The sequence below is a fragment of the Balaenoptera ricei genome, chromosome 11, assembly GCF_028023285.1.
Source record: "Balaenoptera ricei isolate mBalRic1 chromosome 11, mBalRic1.hap2, whole genome shotgun sequence".
Classification (NCBI taxonomy): domain Eukaryota; kingdom Metazoa; phylum Chordata; class Mammalia; order Artiodactyla; family Balaenopteridae; genus Balaenoptera; species Balaenoptera ricei.
Window position 1 is genome coordinate 41,207,037 of NC_082649.1, and position 25,695 is coordinate 41,232,731.

The 25,695-nt window shown below is 56.6% G+C and overlaps 1 protein-coding gene, 1 long non-coding RNA gene and 1 pseudogene across 10 annotated transcripts in view; 1 reads left to right on the top strand and 2 right to left on the bottom strand.

Moving 5' to 3' along the window:
- LOC132374776 (uncharacterized) lies at positions 1-16,829 on the top strand. 2 transcript variants are annotated; one of them, XR_009505755.1, is made up of 7 exons: positions 1-156; positions 3,753-3,856; positions 7,548-7,812; positions 9,243-9,429; positions 11,315-11,397; positions 14,923-15,249; positions 15,758-16,829. It is a non-coding gene; the product is annotated as an uncharacterized LOC132374776 (long non-coding RNA). The 2 variants fall into 2 exon arrangements; XR_009505754.1 differs by lacking the exon at positions 7,548-7,812.
- LOC132374032 (GTP-binding nuclear protein Ran-like) lies at positions 656-1,084 on the bottom strand (annotated as a pseudogene).
- The window catches only part of SYNGAP1 (synaptic Ras GTPase activating protein 1), a 26,829-nt gene continuing 3,951 nt past the window's right edge, over positions 2,818-25,695 (bottom strand). The window contains exons 3-19 of one of the 8 annotated variants that reach the window (XR_009505752.1): positions 20,941-21,032; positions 20,396-20,517; positions 18,074-18,227; positions 17,750-17,848; positions 15,734-16,360; positions 15,459-15,603; positions 15,097-15,241; positions 13,331-13,567; positions 12,999-13,200; positions 12,606-12,784; positions 11,917-11,958; positions 10,439-11,513; positions 9,836-10,009; positions 8,497-8,708; positions 7,274-7,364; positions 6,330-6,409; positions 3,496-3,578 (exon numbers count right to left, since the gene is read on the bottom strand). Coding sequence is in view for 6 of the 8 variants with exons in the window: in XM_059938918.1 (XP_059794901.1) it covers positions 6,935-7,364; positions 8,497-8,708; positions 9,836-10,009; positions 10,439-11,513; positions 11,917-11,958; positions 12,606-12,784; positions 12,999-13,200; positions 13,331-13,567; positions 15,097-15,241; positions 15,459-15,603; positions 15,734-16,360; positions 17,750-17,848; positions 18,074-18,227; positions 20,396-20,517; positions 20,941-21,032 (3,935 nt within the window). In the remaining 2 variants the exon portion in view is untranslated. Of the gene's footprint in view, positions 3,579-4,277; positions 4,347-6,329; positions 6,410-6,913; positions 7,378-8,496; positions 8,709-9,835; positions 10,010-10,438; positions 11,514-11,916; positions 11,959-12,605; positions 12,785-12,998; positions 13,201-13,330; positions 13,568-15,096; positions 15,242-15,458; positions 15,604-15,733; positions 16,361-17,749; positions 17,849-18,073; positions 18,228-20,395; positions 20,518-20,940; positions 21,033-25,695 lie in introns of those variants that run through there. The other 7 variants (XR_009505753.1, XM_059938924.1, XM_059938922.1 and 4 more) reach the window with 7 other exon arrangements.

Genomic DNA, 25,695 nt, shown 5'->3' on the forward strand with positions numbered 1-25,695 from the left:
CTGCAGGAGGGGTGGGAGTGCCCTCCGGTGATTAAACAGCCCCCGCCTCTGGTAGGTGCTGAGAGGGCGAGATTAAGCGGGCACTTACTGTATGGACTGTATGGGCTACGTGTTGACCGCATCACCTTGTATCCCTCGGGCTCCGCCACCAGCGAGGTAGGTGTTTCCATCCCGTTTCCTCGGGGGAAACCGAGGCTGGCAAGTGGTGGCCCTGGGGCTGGACCCCACATCAATGAGGCACCATGTTCTTTCCTCCATTCCGCACGGGAGCATTTTAACTAATTTTTATTTTTCCTCTAACTAGCAATTAAATAAACTTCATTTCTAGGTAATTTTTTTTTTTTAAGATATTTGAAATACTTTATTCTGATTCTAAACGAAAAGGAATGGGAATGACCGTAACAAACAAGATTCCATCACTGAATATTGTGCTGTGACTGTAGCAGTCTTATATTTGAAACTCAAGGAGGAAACAACTGTGTTCCAAAACACAAATATGCAGGTCCAAAAAAAGAAGGTTTTTTTTTTTTTTTAACTGCCACATTCACTCCGAAGCCCATTCATCTCCTTCAGCATCCCAAAGATTAAGCACATGTTCTGCTTAGCTATATAATAAAGTGGCAAACACCCTGCACCACCGACATCACAGGACAGTTGCCTATAAAACTAGACTTCTGACTGTGGGCTCCAGCTTCACTTTCTCACAGGTCATCATGTTCATCCGGGAGGGCAGTTGTCTGAGCAGCCTCTAGATCGTGCTCGTACTGGGCTGCCAACGCTGGGTCCATGACCACCTCTGGTGGGGCGAGAGCAGGAATGGCGACGAACTCCAAGTTAGGGTCTCCGATCAGTTTTCTAGCAAGCCAGAGGAAGGGCTTTTCAAAGTTGTAGTTACTTTTGGCAGAAATGTCATAGTACTGAAGATTCTTCTTTCGGTGGAAGACAGTTGACTTTGCCTTAACCTTTCTGTCCTTAATATCCACTTTGTTGCCACACAACACGATGGGTATGTTCTCACACACTCATACCAGATCTCTATGCCAGTTACGCACGATCTTGTAACTCTCGATATTACATCAAACATTATAATGGCACAGAGCTTGGATATAATGGCCATCTCTCAGTCCACCAAGTTTCTCCTGACCAGCTGTATCCCATACATTGAACTTAATAGGTCCTCTGTTGGTATGGAACACAAGGGAATAGACCTCAACACCCAAGGTAGCTACATGCTTCTCAATTTCACCAGATGTTTCACAAATGTAGTTTTACCAGTTAGGTAATTATTTTTAAGGTACACGTAGATGTATACTTGGAATCTTTTATCAGAGAATGCTGCTGTTCCTTTTTTTTTTTTTTAATGTTTTATTTATTTAATGCTGCTGTTCCTTGATCTCTTTACTCCTTCGGGTTAAGTAGTGCAGTGGTGAGGGGAGAGACAGACGGAGGAAATTTGGCCAGTGCAAAACCCCTACTCTAAAACAATAAATCTCCTCGCTGGTCGGGACAGCGATATTCTAGGGTGAAGACTACGGCACCACACAAGGATATACAGTTCCTCCTAGGCTGTCAGCTTCCTCTCAAAAAGCAGCTCGTCACCCTGCTGGTCCTCCTGGAGGTCCCAGCCTAGGAAAGTCAGCACAGCGATAAAAGAACAATCTCCGTTTATTAAACATGATTTTTCTGTTTCACCACACACTCCAGAAAAAAAGGAAATGGGGCTGGGAGTGGAGAAAAAGGGACAGTGGCTGGGGATAGAGTAGGCTGGGAGTGGGGTAGGGTGGGGAGGGAGAACGTTGAAAACAAAATAAAATAGGTAGGAAGAACATCTCCCTACCCTTAAGGTGGTGGCCGGGGGAGGGAAACATGGGGGGGAGGGGGCCAGGAAGCTCTGTACAGAGGGGTTGCCCCCAGCCCCCACACACACACCCCGGATATGTACAGTACAAACCCCAGATAATTACAACAGCCAAAGAAGAGAAGAGGAAAGGGAGTCCAGGGGTAGGGTCTGAGGTTGGGAAAGCAAGGAAAGGGCACAGGGATAAAATTTCACATATTTACAACTTTTATATAAGTATAAATTTGGCCCCGGCTGGGTGTATGTGTATAGTGGGATGGGACTGAAGGGGAACTGTCCATACAAAAAGAAAGAAGGGTGGAGTCTGGGAAGAGTCTCAATACCAAACGCAAGAAGGGATGAGGGGGCAAGGCTGGGTAGGGGACAGCAGTCAGGGAAGAGGGGGTGCCAAGGAGGGGCTTCTCCCCTCCTGTGACCTACCCACACCAAACCCCATCCATCCTACCTCCCCTATCCCGCCAGAGAGCTATGTACAGAGAAACACCGAAAAATTGTGGACCTGGCGGGAGGGAGGAAGGTGGAGGGAGATTGGGGAGGGGGGGGAGGATGAGAGGGAAGCCCAGCCCTGTCCTACCTCCCCCGGGGGACAGAGTCATGGAAGGGGGCCCCCAACACCCCTCCTCCAACACAGGTCCCCCCACCCTGGGGGAGAGAGACATGGCTTTTCCTAGAGTAAGTTCCCCCCTCCCCCTGGGAGTAGAGACCAAGAAAAGAGAGGGGAGGGGCAGCGGGGCTGTGTGTGTCAGGGTAGGGCAGATCAACTAGTCTGTCCTCCCAACATACACCCGCTCCTAAACCCTAACCCCTCCCCCAAACCTCAATTCCGCCCCACCCAACACACTGGGGGAGGGGGGGGCACAAGCCCCCTCACCCCGCTCTGGGACCAGCCAAGAGCAGATCAGGTATGGGAAGAAGGGGAGACAACTCCCATTCCCCCCTTGCCGCCCCCTCCCTGCCCCGGTGGCCCCTCCACCCCATCTGGGTTCTGGGTGGGGAGGGAGTAAATTTAAGAGTGGTAGGAGGAGAAGGAGTTTGTGCGTGCTGAGCCCCCCCAGACGCTCCTGAGAAATCAAGGGGTAATAGGGCCCCCTCACCTGGGGTCCCCTCCCCATAACAAGGGGGACAGGGGAGGCCAAAATGGGGCGGTGGAGGGGAGTTAGATTGTCAGCTCTGGTTACTGCTAAAAAATCACCCTGAAGTTGAAAGTTTGGAGGTGCCGCACCCCCACGGTGGGGTGAGGGTCTGTCCCCCAGTGCTCAGGGGAACGATGAGGCAGAGGATGGGGATAGCACCCCGGAGTGAAGGGGTCTGTGTGGGGTAGGTGGTGTCCTGGGGCAAGGGTTCCTGGGGGTCACAGGGGGAAGCACCCCAACAGGAAGGAAAAGGGAGCAACTGAGGGTCCCTGCTCTCCCTCCTGGAAATGGTGCAGTGGGGGTGGGGGACTGGTGCCCCCCAGGGAGGCATTCAGGGAGGCAATCCCGCTGTCCCTCGGCGACGTCCAGTCCTGGTGGTTGGTGCCGTTCCAAGGTGGGGTGCACAGGGAGGGAGAAGGAGGTCTGTGATGCAGGGTGGGCTAGTGGTCTGCGGTGTTTCGGAACTCGCCGTTCTCGGTGATCTGCAGCCGGGGTGGGGGAGGTGGGGCTGGGGGGGCCAGGCCGTTCCAAGGTGGGGCCAGCGTCACACGCGGGTTTGTTGGACCCAAGGGGGGAAGCTGCCTCTCCTGCAAGACACCAAAGAGGAGAGCGCGGACTTATTGAGACGCTTCGCGGGGGCCTGGGTGCCAGCCCCCTAGCAGTGGCCTCCCCCAGAGCTGGCCCACTCCACAAACCACATCCCACCCCCTTCCCCCAGGACACCCCCACCCGCATCCTCCTCCTTTGTTTCTCACCTGTAGGAGAAGTTACATCTTCTGGGATCAGGGAGAAGAGAATCTCACCCCTGACTCCTAACAGGGGCCTTCAACCCAGGGAGTCACATCAGGAACCCAGTTCAAAAGAAGTAAGTTTCCTATCTCACCCCCAACCTAACCCTTGCATCTTCCCCTTCCCAGTGCCCCCCTCCCAGGCCACCCCCAATCAGAGGTGGGAACTTTGTGTAGAGGGAACAAGGGGAAGCAGTACAGCAAAACCTCATTAATCCAAACTCCCATGGATTGGGGATTTTTTTCATAATTTGAACAAAAACTGGGCTTGAGTTTTCCTTTATCTGTGAAGAAAGGGTGTGCTAAGCAAAATTAATAGTGGGAACGTGTCTGTGGGAGGGAATATTTAACCTATACCAGAAAACAGACTTTTCAATCCTATCTACTCATTAACACATGCTCCCTGAGGGCCTCGAGTGGGAAAGCCTCGTTCATTGAGTTCTACTTACTGTATATAGTATGAAGACATGCATTTCATTAAATAGACACTGTCATTCAGTTTTGTCACTTATTCAGAGTGGCCAGCTTCTCAAATATAACATTCCAAATTAGAGAGGTTTAACTGTACTGGGGGGAAAGGAAGGGGATTCAGGGAAGTGATGTGGGAAGGAGAAAACACTGTGGGAGGGGCCGCCTCTCGCTCACAATAACGGCAGGAAGGAAAGGACTAGGAGCTTCTGCAGAGACGCAGCATGCCCCAAGCTCTGCATCCCCAGGAAACAGAAGGGCTTCATTCCTTTCCACCCCCACGCTCCTTTCATTCCCTCACCCTGGGCTTCCAGTTAGAGGGTGAGGGGTACCAAACCCTACTCCCACCCCTGGTCCTATTCTACCCCTTCCTACCCCTCCTGGACCAACTCCTGGTTCCTCCCCTCAGCTCTGGCTTCTGTTCCTCTGCTGGGAGAGAAGAAAGCCATGTGTTCTACACTTTGGGTTGCTTGCTTAGGCTTTAAAAATACAGGTACATAATTAATTTTTATGTTAATGGCTGAGTTGCAGAGGGACCAATACTTGAAAGGGGTTTAGAGAAAGTGTCCAAATTATTTCCTGGACCATAGGGCATTGAATCCTGGCAACCTAGCTGTGTCTGACAGAATCTCTAAAAGATATAAAAACTCCAAGCAGAGGCTCCCAGGTCACCTCTCCTCATCTCTCAGAAGGTCACCCAAACCCAAGATTTAAGCAAAGCCACCCTCTTAGCTTGCCTCTCCCACACTTTGCACAGCCAGTGAGAGAGGAAATCCTGTCTGGTAGGGTATCCTGAGTGTGGCAGGAGAGCAGGGGAAGGAAACCTCAGATTCCCTTCCCTCTGCTTGTCTGCTGGCAACGGCACACAGGCATGCCCCCAACACCCCCATGGACCCAAATTTAGAAAGGAGATAAATTAGGGTGCCATTATTCATTTTACAAAAGAATTCACCACAGGAGTCCTTTAAATGGTGAGGTCCCCTGGTGCCTTGCAGCATCTGTTTTTTAACTCACCAACTACTTTGACAGAGAGGCCGGGCAGGCAGAGAGTTAAAATTACAGTGTGAGGAGACACTGCCCACTGCAGATCAATCCCGCAGAAAATAAAGCATCTCAGAAGTGATGTCAGTGGCTGACTGGTTCCCATTTACTGGCCTTTCAGGTAGGATTCTGTGTCCGGCAAGGCCACTGGGTGGCGGGAGAGGGGGAGTGAGTGGCATTAGCAGCCCAGGGCTGTGAGCACTGACGAGAGGTTATTTAATCTGCTGGTTCTGGCATCTCTGCCTTGAATCAACATGGCTACAAAGCCCACGATCTTACTTAGGAGGACACCTCCCCCCACTTCCAACTCCCAATGCCACATGCACCAGTCCACATCCTAACATCTGTCAAGGTTCTTTCTCGCTCCTTCTCCTTGCTCCACTCACCCTTACTGTCCTGACATCTGAACAGCATCCTTTCCCGGCACCCCAAAGTCTCCCTTAATTAATTACCCACTATTAATTCCCACCCAGTGGGGCTGAATAGGAGCCCCAGATGCCTTCTACCTCACAGATGTAAGGAAGAGAGAGAAACAGGTGAGGGGTGAGAGGAAGGAGGGCTCTCTACAGAACCAAGGTGTGGGAGAAGGAAGAGGAAACCCCAGCCTACCTGCTGCAGCCAGCACAGCCCCTTTAGCCAGAGGCCCCCAACCCGGCATCACCACCACCCCTTTAACAAACCCTGACCCCAACATCCCAACCCCCAAGGACGCTTTGGTGAAATGGGGGGTGACAGACATACACTGGAGAGGTAGAGGAGGAGGACTGAGAGTCAGGAGGAGGCCGCGGGGAGGTGTGTAGGAAGGGGAGTGTGATCTGGGGATGTGCAGGCCATCTAGGGTAAGGTGCTTGGTACTGGTCAGGTGTCGCTGAACAGTTCTGGGAGGCGGCAGGAAGTGCTCTTGGGACAATGCCTGGGGAGACAGGTCTGTGCAGGAGGTGTCCGGAGGGTCGGGTCTGTAGAGGTCCTCGGGTGTGGGGGGCAGCAGTGAGCGGGGGAGAGGCTCCGGAGAGTCAGAGGGGAGTGGGCTTCACGACCAACCTGCAGTGGTCCGGAGTCACCTCCCCCTGTGTCCTCCGCCCGTGGTCAAAGCGGAACCAGGAGAATTACCTGATGAGGAGCTGCAGGGGGAGAGAGTGGGGTCATGGGGTCAGGAGCCTTGGTGGTGCTGGGGGGGAAGCCTGGAGGTCAGAGCAGAGGAAAGAGGAGCATGGGTGGGAAGTGAGCAGAATTGGGGGAGAACAAGGGGTTAAGGGGGCAGGAGGGAGGTCCTAAAGGTTGGCTGGTGAGAGAGAGGGAGAGCAGCCGGGAGCTGGAGAGGCCAGTCAGGAGTGAGGACCACAGGGAGAGGCAGGCCAAAGAAGGCGGCTAAGCCTTCAACACCGAGGGAAGGAAGGGAGAGCTTACAGGGCAGGGGGCTTTCAGGATCTGAGGAGTCGGGAAGAGGAGGCCCAGCGGTGGCTGTCAAGGAGTGATGGGGACTGGGGGGCCCAGAGAACAGCAGTGACGAGTACCCCACGTCCCCAGGGCACCAGCCGGAGCCTGGGGACACTAGCACTCCTACTGCCCTGGGCTCTGTTCTAGCAAACTGCAGCCTCTGGCCCTCCCGTCCCGAGAGGAGCTCAGAGGAGGCCAAACACCCTGACTCACACAGGGGCAGGCCCAGCAGGGGCAGGGGTCCAGGAACTTGGTGGGGTCTGAGGTTCTGGTAGGAGGTCCTGAAACGCAAACAGAAGTGGGAAAGGCAGGGTGGGGAGGCACGGCAGGGGAGGGGGGCTGACACTGCTGGGAGTGACAAAGGCACAGACGATGGGATGAAAATGGGGTCGCTTGGGGGCTGCCAGGAGCAGCCAGTGGACAAACGGAGAACAATGGGAGAGACGGATGGCGATGGGGCTGGGGTGGCTGGTGCAGTGACTGCACGAAGGACAGTGGGATGGATGGGGATGGGACACGGAGAAGATAAATGACATTGTAATTTCCACCTGAGCGTCGAGCAGCCTCTTCTTGGGTTCGGGCAGCGGCTCAGCCATGGCGGGGTGCTCCCGGCGCAGCTCCTCCTCCACCAGCATCAGCCTGAAGGGACGGGCTTCAGTGGGGTTAGTGGCGGGCACGGGCGCGAAGCCTGCCTGGGGAGCTCACGATCCAGGGGAACCCCACCACTCTATGGAAAAGCCTTGGGCATCCTTCTCCCCTGTGGTCAGAATCCCTCCATTGTTCTGACTCCAAAAGACGCCCTGTCATTCACCTTCCTTTCAGGGACGCTCGCATCTCCCTGCTAAGGATGGGTTTCTGTGCCTCAGAGATCCCCTACCTACCACCAGGCACCCCGGCCCTCCGTGCTCCCACTCAGGACTGTGCCATCCATCAGACCCTGTGGCTGAAGACCTGGCTTCTCCATCCCCCACCCCACCTCACCGAAACTAGGCCATCTCCAGGGCAGCCCCTAGACACCCCTCGCCCAAGAGGGATCTCTACAATCATCATTCCCGGACTCTCCCTGCCTTCTGTGAAGATTCTCAAGGTGACTTCTCATAAAGGATATCAAAGCAGTGGTTTTCAAAAAGGTTTCCAGTCAAACCTTTTTCTTCTAATTAATCTTACTCAAAAATACATTTAGAATGGGTGGAAATGGATCTGGCTCTGGTTGGAGTGGGGGTCCTACCCAGTTCTCTAGCTAACTGATCCCCTTGTTGAGACACCTCTTTGGAGTCCAGGGCTTGACAGAGCACAGGCTAAAACAAGCGTCATTTACTTTCTGATGGAGTACCTTTCCACGGCTGCAGAGGAGGGTGGGCCCAGGATGGGATGGTCAGGGGCTACTATGGCCAAGGGACCCCTGCTTAGATTTGGGGTGAACATCACAGGCTGGGTTGAGAATAACCAGTGGGGAGTCCCAGGCTAGGCCAGGTCCAGACACAGAGAGATGGTTGGACAGTAAGAGGTACATTTTCCAAGGGCTTCAGAAGTTACTCTACTAGGAGAGAGATCAGGGTTTAGTAAAGGGACATTTAATGCACTAAGCGGGAGGTTTCTCTCCATCTGGTGATGACGGAGTGGGTGGCATCCCTGGGAGGAGGGTGGTGGGCTTTCCTCCTCGTGTCCTGCGTTGGGGGATGGGGGATGGTGGTTGGGGGCTGGGGGGAGCTCGCTGGCCCTCTTCAGCCTCAGGCTCTCCCTTGCCACTCCTCCCCGGGCCGCCCCTCACCTGCCAATGATGCTCTTGATCTGTGAGTCCTTCTCTGCCTGCTGCTGCCTTAGCCTCTTCTCGCTCTGTTCCAGCCGGGCCTGATACTGCATCAGGATTTTGCTGGTCTGTTCCTCCTGGGACAGCAGCCTCCGCTCATACTCTTCCAGCTTCCGGTTGGACATGTGCAGCCGCTCCTTCAGCGAGTGGATCTCCTCCTCATACTCCTTCACCTGCCCGCCGGGCACACGACCCCGCACTGTGAGGGGGGCTGTGCCTGACCCCACCACCCAGCCTCTACCCCTGCCTGCCAAGCACAGCCGCTGTGTGGTGAGGGACACCCCACCAGCTTCCTCCAGCCCTTCTCTGCCTGTTGGTCATACACACACACACAACTGGCCTTTAAGAAGGCCCTAACGTGCGGCTGAGGCTCCCTCAAGATGGAGCAAAATGGTGGACTCCCCCACCCTAGAGGTACACACATGCCCTCACATGTGCATCTGGACATGGGAGGACCCACACAGGAGCCTGGACAGACTCACAGACACAATGCGTGGAATGCATTTTGGCCTCAGCTTGTTAAATGGTGCTGGAAATAATTTATTATAAAGCCTGAAGATAGTCTCTTAGCTCAAGTCCATCTACATCAATCCCAACATTTTCCTTTGCTCAGAGACCACTTCTCCCCAAAAGCCTCTCTGCTCCCCCAAGTTGCAGTCATGTATTCTGTATATATAATCTAACCCTGCAGCTACCCTCTTCTTCAGGGTCCTCGCAGAAACGGCTCCCAAGGAACTTTCTGCTAAGTGTGTGAAGGCCAGAGCTCCTGCTGACTTTTGCTCGGGACCACCACCAGCTGAAAGTCTGGACAGTCTTTCCACACGTGGGCCAATACACACCACCCTCCCCCCGACCACCAACCCTCTGTCACCAATGCCCACGGGACAGTGACTGGTAAGCCGTGCGTGGGTCCTGGTACAACCACTCTGCCCCTCGCCCAATGTACAGCTCCCACTGCTAGTGAAGTAACTTCCTCTCTCCTGAGAAGTCACAGGAGCCAGGGCTTCAACATGTTCTCCCCAGGGAAGAACACAGAGGCAGCCTAATATAGAGCATGCTCTTCCCCAGACAGTCTATGATGTGTGTAACCCAAAATAACAGAGTTGGAATGGGTTTTCCAACGGACTGTATCTGGCCTCCCCTGACAGACTGAGGGCTTCTCAGGAGAAGACATCGGGTCTTTGTCCTTTTTTTTTAATCGTAACTACCTGACCACAGATGTTGCCCTTGGAAGGGACTAGAAGCCCACCCTGTGGGTAAAGGGTAAGACGGGGCTTGGGGCAGGGAGGGCCCTGCGTACCCTATCCAGCCGGCTCTCGTCCATGGACTTCGAGTATTCCTTGAGCTTGTACTCTTCCCGCTCGATGTGGGCGCTCTCGATGTCAGCTGACAGATGAGGCATGTTGGAGACCCAGGCCACCGTCCGCTCGGAGGCTGGCATCGTGGGGTTCAGCGTGGATGGCGTCTGAGAATGCTGGGGCAGGGCGAGGTGGGGGCAGAAGGAGAGAGGGAAGGTGGGAGGAGGCGGAGTGCTTTTAGAGGGAGGGAGCACTGCCCAAAGAGACGAGAGTCCCCTTCCTATCCCCCGCACTAGATCAGAGTCCCCAGCCTGTCCCCTGCGCTAGCACTCGCCTCGTGAATGCTATATTAGTTATTCATCATATCTCCCCTCAGGAGCCCCATGAGGGCAGGGAGTTTTGTCTGTCGTTCACTGCCAAGTGCACAGTGCCTAGAACAGCACGTGGCGCAAAGCAAGCCCTTTACGAACATTTGTTTAATGAATGAAAGGAAGTGAGAAAATTGTAACTTCAAACCACAGACTCTGTTTTACCACCCCCCCAACCCGTTTCCTTCTTCCCTCCCTGCTCTTCACCCCTCCGGCCTTCCTCCCACCCCCACCTACCTGCTTGGTGATGGAGGGCTTGAGCCCCCCACCCCCTCCGCCGCCGCTGCCCCCGCTGCCCCCAATGCTGCCCTCTTTGCTGAGGCTCTGTTGCCGCGGACGGGCAGGGCCATAACTTGGCTCCGGTGACTGCAACAGGTTCCCGCTGGACGGCCGGGGTTTCTGGGCAGCGCTGACTGTCAACTGCTGAGACTTGCCTCTCTGCAACGGAGGCGGCTGGCCCCCGCCACCCCCGCCGCTGCCCCCACCGCCGCTCCCACCTCCAGGCCCTGGGGGAGCGGGCCTCTGGGGACCAATGGTGATCTGGGGAGGAGACAGCATGTGCTGCAGGTTGTCCTGGAGTGAGAGCTGCCGACGGGTGAAGTCAGTGCCAGAGGGTCCAAACTCATCACTGTAGCTGTGGCTGTGGAGGATGGAAGCAGCGGGGGGCTTGGGGACCCCTGAGGAGAGGTCCTCGCTCTTGCTATAGCCATGGAATGGGGCGAAGGTGTCCCCTGGGGGCTCACCACCTCGGTGGTGGTGATGGTGGTGATGGTGGTGATGGGAGGAGGGTGGACCGTGGCCTCCGCCCCCTCCATGGCCCCCTGGGGGGCCTGGCCCATCAGCAGCCATGTGGAAGAGAGGATTCTGGAAGGAGAGGGGTATGCGCAGTTGCTGGGCAGGGACACCGTCCGTGGTGACGCCCATCTGGCTGAGACGCATGCCGGCCGCCGTGATGGATGAGCCGCTCCCCTGGGAGAGGCGGCCTGCAGGCGCGGGCCGCAGCCCCAAGGCCGCGGTCAGGGAGGCCTGGCTCGAGTGCAGCAGGTCCCCGACGGCTGCCAGGTTGGACACACTGCTGCTGTTGAGGCGGCCACCGGGCCCATCACCCTGCAGGTCCAGCATGGAGACGCTCTTGTTGACACTCAGCATCTTCTGCTCCGGTTCTGTGATGTCCGAGCTGCTCGTGCAGTACGCGGGTGAGGACCGGGCCAGGGGTGGGCGGCTGACATAGAACAGGTCTTTCCCCCCACCAGGCGGCGGTGGGGGGGGCTTTTCCTTGGTTGGGGAGGGGAGGCGAGCCATGTCCATAGAGCTGCAGGAAGGGAAGCAGGCACACGAGTGGGAGGTAAGACCCAGACTACTGGCAGTAGAGCCTCTGTGGTCCAGCATAGGCCTGGGGTGAAGAGTGGGACCCGCAGGGAAGGGCTGAGAGCTGATGTTTGCAGCTCGGGAGAGGGCAGGCAGGCTGGGGGGATGGGAGGGGATGCGAAGGAAATAGGATGGGACAGGGCCCCTCCGGGAAGGGAGGGAGGCCTGGAGAAGGGGAGATGGGGCAGCAAGGAGGAGGCATGAGGGGCAGGTCTGGGCAGATGTGGAGGAGATGAGGGTGCATGGAGGAGAAGAGGAGTGGAGGGAGGTGATGGCCACTGGAGTCGGGGTTGTGGGGGGAGCAGACAGGAGAGGAGAGGAGGGCGGGGGAGGGGAGAGCCCCTCACCTGTTGAGGCCTCGAGCCATGAAGGACTGAAGGTCGATGGAGCTGGAGAGAGATGGGAAGAGGGACGAGCACAGACAGAGAGAAGGAGAGAGGCAGGTGGAAGTTGGGGATGTGTGGAAGGAGAGGCGGGGATGGTGGGATGGGTATGGCATCATGGAGGGAGAGATGCGGGCAGAGGAACGAGCAGGATGGTCATCAAAACAACGAGCAGCAGCTGCGGCTCTGTGCGCCTCCCAGCCTGGAGGCTGCTGTGGTGGGGAGGCTCTGCGGGGTGGGGTCCAGGGGCTACTGCTCTAGTGCTGAATCGGGGCAAGGTCTGAGGGGTCCTGGTGGTGGGGCTGGGGATGGTGCTGCTTTACCAACTAATACAGAGCTATCTGACACCAGGTGGCTGGTCCAAGTGTACAGGCTGAACCCAAGCTCTGAGCAGGGAGAGGGACCTCCTAGGCTTACGCCAGGCTGGAGTTGGCGGAATCTCAGCATGTTTTGGGGGGGCTCTACATTCCTTGCTCCCTCTGGCTTGCAGCTAACTACTGACTGGACCTGTCTCCTTACCGTCTTCTCTGAGAAAACGCTTCTCTTTCCTTTCTTTCAAGCCCTCGAGAAAGGCACATGGGGCCCAGCGGAGTGTATCCAGGACAGAAGCATAAGGGCGCCTAGGGCACAGGCTTGGGGCCCTGGGTGCTCACCTGTTGAGGTCCCGCATCACGTAGCCCTGCATCTCGGCCGAAGGGCCCCGCAGCACCACAGGCTGAGGCCGGGGCCGCTCGCTCTGACGGCTCGGCTGCCGTTGGATGTTGGGGTTCCTCAGAGCTGTGCTGATGTCGTTGAGGAGCCGGGGCAGTGGGCCCAGCTTCAGGAGGGCTTCCTGGAATGGGGAGGCTATTACCCGGGGGCTAACAGCCCAGCTTTAAGGGGGCCTCAGAGAGTTCAGGTAGAAGGAGTCTGAGCTGGGGAAGTGGCATTGGAAGTGGCAGTGACATGTCTGGGAATAGGAGGGGGGAAGAATCTGCGCAGGGGGTGGTCTCCGGGCTACAGGAGCCTCTGGAGACCTGAGGACGGGCCAAGGGGCCTATGCTCACCTTGCTGAGCTGGGGCAGCACCTCCCAGAGCAGGGCATGCAGCGTGGAGAGCTCTCGGCCCAGGTCGATGTAACCCTCAAAGCTACTGCTATTGGTCAGTGTGTCCAGGTTGGAGATCTCGTACAGGAACTGCTGCATGGAACCCCACTCCAGCTCCAGAAACTCATTCATGAAGCCCAGAAAGTCCTCCTTTGAGGTAAACCTGGCCAAAGCATCCAGAAGGTACAGGTCACACCCAGAAGGCCTCCAACCCACGCCTGTCTCTAGGGACTCAGGAGACCCTTCCTGCCCACTCCAGCCCCGTCTGACACCCAGCCTGAGGCTTCCCTCACTTGGAAAAGTTGGCCAGGTTCTGGATGACCTTGGCGATGAGGGTGAGGGTTCGCGAGGTCTGCTCATCTGGGTACTCCTGCATGAGCCCAAAGAGACTGGGTGACATGATGGCCGGGCAGAGGAAGCGCAGGAAGAGCGAGGCGCTGATCAGCCGGTCTGCGATGTCCTCCCGGCCCCTCTCTGCGCAGCGCAGCCGCCAAGACGCAAACACCTCCTTCAGCTCCCTCGGGAACACGCTGAGGGGACGGGGTGGGGAGACAGAGAGAGAGAGAGAGAAAGAGAGAGACCGGGACTGAGCCCCAGAGACCCTCAGCTTCCAGGGAACATGCTGAGGGGGGTGGAAGGAGGTGAGGGTGTGGAACCCTCCCAGAGGTGAGAGCGACAGGGAGGGAGGGAGGGAGCGCAGGAGGAGGACAGGAGGCTGCTGGAGGAAGAGGGCTATGGCAGAGGGGACAGAGGGGACAGACAGGGTAGGGAGAGAGAATGGAGGGGAGAGGAGGTGAGGGAAGAGGCACACGTGGGAGAGAGACAGGGGCAAGTGAGAGAGACAAGGAGAGGAGGAGAAGAAAGACACCAGGGAGAGACAGAGATGGGAGAGAGATGGAGGGTCACTCGAGGTACAGGGAGCTCGGACCCCCCAACTCTTCTGGATTCCAGGGAAATGGGGATGGAGGTGTCCCAGGCATGATCCCCAGTCCCTGGAATGGCTCAGAGCTCACTCTCCCCACCTCCCTGGTCCTCCTCTTCAATGTCCCATTGACACCTTAAACTCTAACTGGTGTAAAGTGGAGCTCAGCATCGCCCCCCACACCTCCAACCTCCACTGGGCTCTCCCTCCTGACTCCCCAGTTCTGTCAGTGAGGCCACCGGTCTCCCAACCACCAGCCTCATGGCCTTGGGAGTCGTCCTTGCTCCCCACAGACATGCCCCCTCCTTTCCAATTAGCCAATGACTCCTGTTGATCCTTTCCACAGAGGGTCCTTACAGTAGCCCCTTTCTACTTTTCCTGCTACCATCCTGACTCAGGCTATGATTTCCATGCCTGACCCATTAACAACAGTCCCCAGCTAGCCTGGACTTCATTCTCCCTACTCCAGCCACCCACCACACCCACCTCCACTTAAGAATTAACCTTCTCAATCATGATACTGCTTGGCATCCCACGACCTACCAATGAGCTCCAACTCCTTTACCTGGCAGCGGAGGCCTTCAGATTCTAACTCTCCTCGCCCTGTCCGGACACGTCTCCCACCACTCTCCACTGTGAGCCACACGCTCCACTAAACTACCTCTGCCTGCTGTCCCAGGACCTCTCACCTTCACGCGTGGGCCTGTTCCACAGCCTTCTCCCGAAACGTCTTCTCAGCCCACCATATCTATACATCAGAACCTGACCCAGTCTTCCAAGCTCAGCCCTGGCACCTCCTCCACGAAGCCTTCCCTGCTTATCTCAATCAAAGATCTGCCTTCTCTGACCTTATGTTGCATTGTGGAGGCGTGGGGGGGGGTACCCTCACTTGGAACTTAACACATACTGTACCGTTCTGTGGCTTTCTGCGTATCTAATCTGTCCCTACTCATTCTGGTACAGGTCCTCTGAGGGCAGGGGCCAAGCCTCATGGCTCTCTGTCTGCTCTACGGCACCAAGCACAATGCTTTGCCCATAACTGGTTCTCAGTCCTCTTTGAAGATGGACAGATGGATGAACAGATGAACACACGACTCCCCCAACCCTGGCCCCCCAACCCAGGGTTCCCAGTCTCACCAATGGGAGTTGACCACCTTGCACAGGGCCAACTCACAGCACATCCGCAGGTTGGCCTGGTGCTCTGCCAGACTGGACGCCGTGCACTTGATGGGGTCCACCTCACAGTTCTCCTCAGATTCATACAGAGCACGGATGAATTCCCCTGCGGAGGTGGGGGCACAGCGGAGGGCGGTCACACTTTCAAAGGGCAGGGACAGGGGCTGCCAGGGTTTGGGGAATCTCGGAATCAGGTTGGAGGGGACTCTGGGCCCAGAAGCATCAAGCTGAGGCAGGGTGGACTTGGAGTCTGGAGTAGCTACATTTAGGGCTGGGGTGGGCATCTGGCGGGTTTGGGAAGAACACCTGTGGGTGGGCCATACCGATGGCATCCTTGAGGTATTTCTGACCAATCAGTCTCATGTACTCTTCTATGGCTTTAGTGGCGAGAGTGTTCTCGCGGAATATGAGGTGCTCCCGTTCCATGAACCGGTCCACCTCGGACATGGCCATGTCTGAAAGGAAGTCCTGGGGGCCAGGAAAAGGCAAGGGTCAGCCTCTGTCCAACCCAAGCTGATAAAGACAGACGTGCCCTACCCTTACTATCCCCGCGAGTGCGCACTCCCAGGTCACCTTGTCCTGAGGGCCCAGTACTCACCTTGGCCTTGCCCGTACTCTGCAGGATGTGAACCAGCGCGCTGGCGACCTCCTCCTTGCCCTTGACATTCAGGGCGGGCTCCAACACCGCACACAGCATCCGATAATGGTTGGTGACATACTCTGCAAACTCTTTATATAGCTCCATGGGCAGGATGCTCATTGTCTGGTAACGCGCTTTTAGCCGCACAGCCGGGCAACCTCCTTTGCCCTTGCCCCCTGAGCCACCCCCTGAGCCCCCTCCCCCTCCCGAGCCCCCCATGCCCCCGGAGCCCCCACTGCCTGTCGGCAGGGTCACGGGGTACCACTGCTCTGTGAAGTGGCGCCCAGCCAGGGTGGCCACAGGCACAGTCACCAGGCCGACATAGCCCGCCTTGTCCTTCTTGCGCTTTTTGTCTGAGTCACGGTACAGGTGCAGCCGCAGGGCTCGGACGGCTGGCAGGTTGTTGAACTCGAAGTGCTCGCCCCAGAAGACGGTGTCCCCCGAGGCCGAGCGGGGCTTGGAGGTGGTGCGTGCATACAGCATATCATCCAGGCAGAGCTCGCAATAGTACCGCTTCTTGGGGGGCAGTTCCCGCGCCTCTATGATCCACAGCTTCAACACGTTGTCCACCCGGCGGCTGTTGTCCTGGCAGGGTAGGGCGGGCACGGCAGATGAAGGGGAAGGGACAGAGAGACAGAGACACCAAAAGAGGAGAGACGGTGAAAAAGCCAGACAGTCTCCGACACCAGCAATCACAGGGCTGAGAAGGCGTGTGCAGGATTAAACCGTGTCACCCCGGAATTCATATCTTATAGTCATATTAAGTGACTATAGTCACTTAAGACGTGGTCGTACTGGACAAGGGTGGCCCCTAAATCCAATGACTGGGGTCTATATGGAGAGGGAGATTTGGAGACCAGAGACACACGGAGGGGAGATGACCACATGAAGATGGAGGCAGAAAGTGCACAGATGCAGCAAGAAGTCAAGGGATGCCAGAGACTGCCGGCAACCACCAGCAGGTATGAAGGGACAAGGGAGGATTCTTCCTAGAGCTTCCGAGGGAGCAAGGCCCTGCTGACACCTTGATTTTTGACTTCCGATCTCCCGAACTGTCAGAGAATAAATTTCTGTTGTGTTAAGCAGTCCAGAGAGTGGTAATTTGTTACAGCAGCCACAGGAAACTGATACAGAGGGAGCTCATACATCAGATGACAGAATTCGTATTGAGAAAAGATTTTAAAAGCTAGAATAATAAACCCAAAATATTAAGGTGGAATTTGAACAGGAGAACTGAGGAGTCCTTCAAAGACAATCGGAAGGTAATTGCAAAAAATGCATAAATGCAGAAGGTGAGACTATATAGTTAGTGTGAAAAGGGCCTGGAGGATGACAATTGACCAGTGAGGCTCAGGTGATGCTACAGTGTGAAAAGAGCCTGGTGTTTGTACTCTGCATGGGGCAGATCACATCCAGCATCTTGGGTCTAGTTTTTAAGAAGGACATTGACAAACAAGGGTTTCCACAGAGGAGGCCAAGAGGACTGTGAGCTCACTGGAAACTGGGCAACAAAGAACAGCTCATGGAACTGGGAGCATTTCTCCTGGGAAGAGCACAAACTCATAGAATTTTTGAGCCAAAGGACCTTAGAGATTATGTAGTTCAACACCATTCCTACCAGTCGTACAGAGAGGAAACCAAGGTCTAAAGACTCATCTACCTGACAAATCTATGTGTCCTGCAGAAACACTGCAAGCGGGGGCCAGGCGCCCACCTGTCAGGTATTAGTGGGACATCCCTGCTTGCAGGGAAGATGCACCAGAGGACTTCCAGAGCCCCATCAGTTCCGTAAGTCTATGATTTCTATGGTAGGGAAACATCATAAGGTAGAAAGAAAGGAAAAAGAAATGGAGGACTCAGAGGAAAATGAGAGTCCCCTCCTCCTCAGTCCCCTTCTCCCCTAGGCCCCCAGTTTCCCCTGCAGCTTGACCTTTGCCTTGCCCATGCTGTCTGTGTACCCTGTACTCCCAATACCTTGTTGGGTTTTACCGCCCGCTGTAGATTCTCGATCCATTTGTCCCTTTCGGCCGCAGAACGACAGGCAAAACATTTTGTTCCTGATGATGTTGTTACCTAGAGAGGGGTGTGGAGGTCAGTTGGGGCTCTAGAGGGGTGATGACTCCCAAGGACTGAGAGTCCACCACCATCTCTTCCTCCCCGGCCTATCCTCCTTTCTCCCAGCCCCAGAGGCTTCTGTTTCCTTGACGTCCCCACCTCTGCCGCTTTCTCCAGGACTCTCTGCCCTCCCCCTCCATGACCCCTGCCCTTTGGCCCTCCCCAGCCCCCTACACCCAGTACCTCAAAACAGAACTCCTGGCCCAGGATGGAGCTGTGCACTGGCTTGATAATGGAATCTTCATCCAGGTTGAGCTCCAAGGCCTCGGCCGCACTGCTAGGACTCAGCAAGGACTCGTGAGAGTGTGACTCCTTAAAGCTCTGCATCAGCCGGGCCCTGGCAGGCGGGGGTCCAGGAGGGAGAATCAGCTCCCCACTCTGCTTACACACCCAGAGGCCTGCATCGCCAACCTGGCTCTAGGATGGAGACCTGGGGAAAGGGGCTCCTAAACCCACTTCCCACATGTACACAGACACAGACAAAAAGAAACCCAGCCTATCCCTGGGGAAGGACATGAATGATGTGAGAGACATGAGAACCCTTTAAGAAATTCCCTCCCCTCAGTCCACCACCTAAGGGGTTGTGAGGACTGGGGACACGTAGAAATATCTCAACCCAGAAAGGGACCATGGAAGAAAAAAAAAAAGAACAGGTGGGCCTTGGACACTTCTATATGACACCTCCCCCGCCAAAACCACAGCTTCAATATAAGGGGAAAAAGGTGGGAGTAAAGAACCAGAAATACAGGGGCTTCCCTGGTGGTGCAGTGGTTAAGAATCCGCCTGCCAATGCAGGGGACACGGGTTCGAGCCCTGCTCTGGGAAGATCCCACATGCTGCGGAGCAACTAAGCCCGTGAGCCACAACTACTGAGCCCATGTGCCACAACTACTGAGTCTGCGCTCTAGAGCCTGTGCTCCGCAACAAGAGAAGCCACCACAATGAGAAGCCGGCACACCGCAATGAAGAGCAGCCCCCACTCTACGCAACTAGAGAAAGCCCGCGCACTGCAACAGCGACCCAGTGCAGCCAAAAATAAATAAATAAAATAAATAAATTTAAAAAAGAAAGAAGCAGAAGTTCAAAGATGTTGGTCTGGGCCTTGGCACACAGGTAGTGACTAAAAAGCACTTAATAAATCCAAAAATGAATGAGCTAAGAGGACAAGTTTTAGCAGAATCGGGGGAAAGAGTGAGGGAAAATCATACGAAATAGAAGAAGGATTTTGGGCAGAAGAGTGACAATGGAGATAAGGGACTGAAAGTGGGGACTGGGGAAGAACAGATAGGGCGAGAAGGAGAAAGGAGGAGGGAAAGGTGGGTGCAGAAAGACAGGATGGGAGAAGATGAGGAGAGGCCACTGGAGAGCTGGACGTGGGAACAGAGGTGGGGGACGGGGTGGGGGTGGGGGTGGGGATGAACTTGGGAAAATCAGTGCGGGAGGGCAGAAGGTGAAAGGCACTGAGGGGAGTGGAGGCCGGGACCACAGGACAGTTTGCTCAGAGACGGCTAGGGGATGAAGAGTAGAGAGGAGTAGGGAAGCGGGAGGGGGAGCTCGGGTGTGGGAGCCTCCATGGAGCTATTTATAGCAGCCCCGTCATCTTGGGCTCTGTTGCCGTCAGCACGACGCTCCCCCGGCCCCCCGCCCCCGCGGCCAGGAATACCAGGCCCTCACACCCCCCCTCCCCAAATCCAGCTCCGGTGACATGGGAGGGGGGAGGGGAAGGTGTGACTCACCTATCCCAACCTCCCCTACCTGCCCCATCCCGGGGGCGGCCAGACGTGGGGGAAAGGAAGGACAGGGTTCTCCCTGGGGCGGGGGGGAGGGGGAAACCCAAAGAGGGACCCCAAAGAGCAGACCACAGGAGCAAACAAGATTTCCTTCAAGCCCAGCCTCGGAGACAGTGCCCTCTGGACTTCTCTGCGGGCTTCTTCCTCAGGCTTCAGTCCATGGATTAACCCTCCAACCTCCCCTCCACAGTCTGTTGACCTGCATACCCATGCCACCTCCCCTTCTCTGTCACGCTCTACGCTGCACCTTCTCTCCTCCATAATACCTGCCAGCCCCACCCCACCCTGCCACCCTTCCCTCATACCCTCTACTTGGATCACACTCTCCCCTCCTACCAACCAGCCCACCACCCCTTCCCTGGATTCCTTAAATGTTCCTCCCAGGCTCTGTCACTCCTTCTCTGTCCTTCTGTACAGCTCCTTCCATCCCAGGCTGAAGCCCATCCTTCTGTTGGTCAGAAGAGTCCATCCCTCCTTGGCTTCACCTTCACCCCCTTTCCTGCCCCGCTGCTCACCCTCTCCGGGCACCCTGCACCCCGCCCCTCTCCTGCTGCTCCTCTGTTCTGACTCCTGCCCCACCACACCTCTCAATCAATCTGGAGCCATCAAGCTCTACACTCTGAGAACCCCCACCCCTCCAACCTCACTCTGGAGGCCCCTACACTGCATCCAACTCATCCCACCCCGCTCTAGCCCACCACTCCAGGCCCTGTACCGGTCATGGTCAGCACTTCGGAAGCGAGGCAGTATCTGGCGAAAGCTGCTGGTCCGGTCAAGTTTGGGTTGTGACTTCGTACGTTTGATGGAGCTTTTTAGCCTCCGGCTCAGGAAGCCTTGCTGGGTGGGGGGGAAATGGGGATAGGTGTGGTTTGGGGTAGGGTCAGTTCTACCTCCTCACCGCTCAGCTGGTAAAGAGTCCCTGGATGAAGGTGGGATGGGGGGGAAAAGGGAAATCTCTAGAGGCGAGGAAAGGGGGATAGGAGCCCTGCTACCAGTTTGTCTTCCTGTGCTCTCACGGATGCGAGTGTACACACAAACACACACACACACACCCCAGCCTGGAGAAGGTGGGAGGGCTGGTCTGAGAAGCAGGGGGGCAGAGCCAAGAAGGGGGAAACCAAAGAGGTGGGGGCACACACACACACATACTCTCTTTCTCTCTCTCCCCTCCTTCCCCCTTTCTCATAATCCTCAGGCTCCAGCTGGGGCTGGAGGGGAGGGGACCCAGCTGAGCCACATCTGGCAGGCGCCTTCACTCACCGAGGGCCGAAAGGGTGCAGCGGGGGCGGCCTCCATGCTGTACTGCTTCCCCCCTGGGACGCTCTTCCTCCTCGAGCGACCCAAGTGGTATTCTGGAGGGGAGAAAAGGGCCGTAACGGAAGTTGGGGAGGGGGTCGCCGTTAGCCCAGGTTTCCACCCCTGGCCCCAGCACACTCGCCCACCTCCCTCTGCCCCTTAGCTCCAGCCTCACCTACCCCCCGGAAAGCAGCAGGAAGAGCAGCGGCGGCTGAGAAGCTGGCGGCGGGAAGGAGGGGGCAAGGAACCCGAGCCGGAGCCCCCGGAGGGGGACGGGGTGGGAGGCCTTAGGCCCATGACTGGGGCTGGGCCTGGCAGTCAGCAAAGGGGCATGGCTGAGAGGGTCAGTAAAACTCCAGGAATAAAGGACACCGAAGATCCACAGAACCTAGGTCCTTGGTGCCCACCCCACCAGGAAGGGGCGAGCTGGTGGGGGAAGTTGGGTTAAAGGTCATTGACCAGAGGCAGGCCTTCCTCCTCCCTCAGCTGGGCACATCTTCCACCTGGCCCCCACTCCTGGAACCCCTGTCTGTCTGGAGGGCCAGAGCTACCTCCCATGACCCCCTCCCTGGACTGGAGGGGGAAGTCTTGGAAGGGACCTGTGAGGAGTGGAAGCGGAAAAAGCCTGGGGACAGAAAATTCAAGGAAGGGGTGGGGGGGAGGGGAGAAGGGGCTGGTTCCACGTGCACTGCAGTGGCAGGGACTCAGAAGTGAAGGGGGGAAGGGGAAAAGAGAAGAATGCAGGGGAACGGGCGGGGAGTGGGGAAGATGGGCAGTGGGGACTCGGGGGACTCCCAAGTGAGGGCAGGGAGAGGAGGAGGAGGGGAGATGAATGCCGATGAAGCTCAGACTGCTCAGAGTCAAGAAGGGTGGCAGCTGGGAGGAGGGAAGCTGAGGCTCTGCTGCCAGGGAATTTAGAGGGGCCAAGTGGCTAGAGGAGAATGAAAGTGGGGGGATGCCAAGCTCGGGCTCCAGCTCCAGAATGGCTGCCCAGGCCTGGGCTCCCCCCTCAGCCCCACAGTCACCACTGCAGCCAATGGGGGGGCAGGTGCTGCATCAGGGGCGGGGCTACCGTCTCCATGGCAACAAGAAGCTACATGCTGGGGGGGCTGGACCGGAAGAGCTGCCTGTTAACCCTCTAGTTTCCAAAACAAGGGAGGGCCACAGCTACACATTCACTGTCGGCTTCCTGAATTGCAAATCTCCTGCAAATTGCCCTAGAATCAGTCTCCAGCTTCCCTAGGCCTCTAAAGCCTGGGTGTTAGGAGATGTGCACACAAAAATGTGGCTCCCATGACACAGGAACCCTTGTCAGTCCCTCAGGAACACATGTGTAAAGCACAAAAACATGCACCGAGCTGTGGGGGGTACATGCACATAAGACCCATGATACAAAAAATAAAAAGGGATCTAGGTGCTTATGAGACATACAGGCAACTGTGAGCATGGGGGGTGCCACGGGTCCACATTCTGAGACCCTGGGGCCCACATACCCCACAGGATACATGCTTAGACATATGTGAGCACTGCAACAGGGGAGTACATACTTGGACCCAGACACTCACATGAGAGCTGCTAGTGTGGATGTGGGGCCCGAGTCCCTTGGGCAGTCATGTGGGCAGCACGTTACAGAAGGGGACATTTAACCCAGAGACACACACAGGGCCCCCACACAGGGGAAGCCACTTTAACCTCTAAAACACATGTTTGAGTATACCATGATCCTGACCACCTCAAGGTATCCCCGTATCCCCAAAGCACAAATATCCTTCATTCACATGAAAAGTACAACCACAACCACTGTCTCAGGACAACCCCTTCTTCTCCCCCAGCCCTTCCCTGACTCCAACACATGAATCCGTGGTTGCTACCAGAATACAGACAGACCAAGGAGCAAACGTGTTAATTACCCTTCTGTTACACACTCAACAATGCATCTAAGGGTTCAGAATATCTCCTTCCTAGTCTTTGCCTTTCTCAGGTCTAGCTGCCTGTCTCACGCCATGCAATGTAGCTCAAGCCACTATTTTCATATGCAAGCTCCTGTAATAAAGGCAGAAAGTCTAACTTCAAATCCACTAAAATTCCATTTTGGAACTAAAGAATTAACAGAAGGAGAACGGATTTGCTAATTGGTTTGCTTGGTTCTTGAAGTAATATAACCTTATACATACAACCAAGCACTAAGATCCATGAACTCACATATAAGTCAGAGGTACATGGAGGCCACATACACATACACTTACAAAGACCCTCACTGCCACAGTGAAAAGAAGAGCAGAAACACAGAGGGGAAAGGGGCGGAGTGACAGAATCACAGGACATCCTGTTATTAGTGCTGCATGCAGTGACATGTGCAGAAAACAGGCACACGCCCATGTCCACACACAGAGCAAACCTGATAAGCATACACCACGATCCTGGGTCTCCATGTCCCATCCCTGCACGATGTATACACGCATGCACACGCATAACAGCCACCTACACAGACCCGTAACACAGGCATTGTGCACACACCCACACATGTACACACCCTGTATACACATACAATTGCACTCACACACACACACACACACACACACACACACACACAGCGAGGGCTTAGACTCCCGCCTCTCCAACCTCTCTAATTTTGCCATCACCCACAGAATCTCCCCCTGCCATCCAATCCCCCAAATCCCTAACCTTCCCTTTGGCCTTTCCTCCCTGTCACACCCAGCTGGCAGCTCTCAAGGGGAGCCACAAAGGGAGGCTGCCAAAGCAGGTGGAGGAACAGAGTTGGACAGAGAGCAGAGAAACGAGGGGCAAACTCTGTGCTGGGAACAGGAACCTCTAACAGCAGTTCCTGCCGTGCCAGGCCTCACTGTGAGCCAGCCTCTATGATGGCCTCCCCTGATCCAACCAAGCCTGATCCTACACGGCCTACACAAATCCCAACCCCGTCTTGCCCTTTCTCCTCTGAGATCACTTTACCGAAGGCCTGACTCTCTCCGCCCCACAAGCTGTCTCCCCAGCTTCCAGGCCCCTTCTCTGCTGTCTCCAACCAGTTCCCCATCTTAAAACCTCTTCTCCTCTCTCCTCTCTTCTAAATCTGGCTCCACTATCTCCCACCTTCCCAGCTATTCTCCAGCTATTCTCTCTCCCAGGCTCTCTCTCCTCTCCAAGCCTCTCTCATTCCCCCTCTCCCCCAACTCCCCACTTTTCCTCTTTACCCCGCTCTTTCCCTTTTCAGCTTTTCTGTCCCCACTCCCTAACCGAGCAGGGGCTCACACCTGCTAGCCCAAAGGTGTTTCATACATGGTAGGATTCCAAGGAACACACTCACACACTTACTCTCTCCCCCCACTTGCACACCACCCACATCCAGACACGCCCTGGACACCCATGCTGGGATTGACACAGATACCCAGGCCAATGATGGAACACACATGCAAAGACACACACTTGCCACCAGGGACACAGAAAATCCTTCTCATGCAGCCACACATCCCCACACACAGGAGGCTGATAGGAGGTGAGCCCCAGCAAGGAACATGCATTCTCAGGGTCAGAGGTGACAGGTACCAGTATGGCCAAAAGCTGCCCCACAAGCCAGTGGTCAGCCCAGCAGCCCCCTAAGGCAAGAGGGGCAGAGAAGCCGGCAGAGGCAGGATACGACAGGACAGACTTGAAAACCGCTGGCTGCACATGTGTGCACGAGGAACTGGGCCCCCGTGTGCACATGGCACCAACACACAAGGGACACGAGCCTGGACAGCGACACACACGCGGACACCCGGGCTGCCACCTCCACCGAGGGTCTCCAAGACCACCCCACACCGGCCGCCCCCGCGCGCTCGAGGCCTGTCCCCGACCCCCCGACCTCCGCTGTCCCCCTCCAGTTACCATAACTCCCCCCACTCGGAAGATGCAGCGAGAACATGCGGAGGGAGCAGCTGCCGCCGCCGCCGCCGCCGCCGCCGCCGCCGCCGCGGCCTCCCCACCCCCCTCCCGGCGCCCACGCACACACGCGCCCCCGCCCCCAAGAGCGCGGCGCCCCCCCACGCGAGCGCTCCTCGTCCGCCCGGCCCCGCCCTTACCTCGCACCGCCCCCCGGGGGGATCGGGGGGGGGGGTGTCCCCGGTGGGGGAGGGGCCCCGCCCCTGCGCGGGGGAGGGGCGGGGTGCAGCGGTAGAGGGGGCGGCGCGGCCCGGCTCGCGCCGCCCGGCGCGGTGGGGGCGGCGGCGGGGCCCGGGACGGCCGGGACGGCCGAGCGGTGACGGCCGCGGGAACGGCTCCCTCCGCCGCCGCTGCCGCCGTTGCCCGGGCCCCGCCGCCGTTGCTAGGCGACCGCTGCTGCCGTGGCCGCCTCTGTCACGAGCCCCGTCGCCCGGAGACAGCGCGAGAGAGACGCGGGAGGGGGACGAGGGGACCCCCAAAACCAACCGGGCCTCCCACCATCCTCCTGAGCAGGACCCCCCATCAAAACCTCGGAGGGAACGAGGGGCGGCGGCTCCACCCAGCAGAGGAGGAGCCCTGGATGCCGATGCCCCTCAAAGGTCCGGCGACCTCTCCTGGGCTCAAGAGTCCACAGCCTCTGCACAGACCTTCTCAGACCCAGGTCCCCAGGGCCCCAAAGACTCCTATGTTCCCTGCAGCACATCCTCCATGCCCTTTACACATTCCACGTCCACCTGAGACCCCCAAACGTTCACCAGCTATCAACTCTTTCGCTAAACC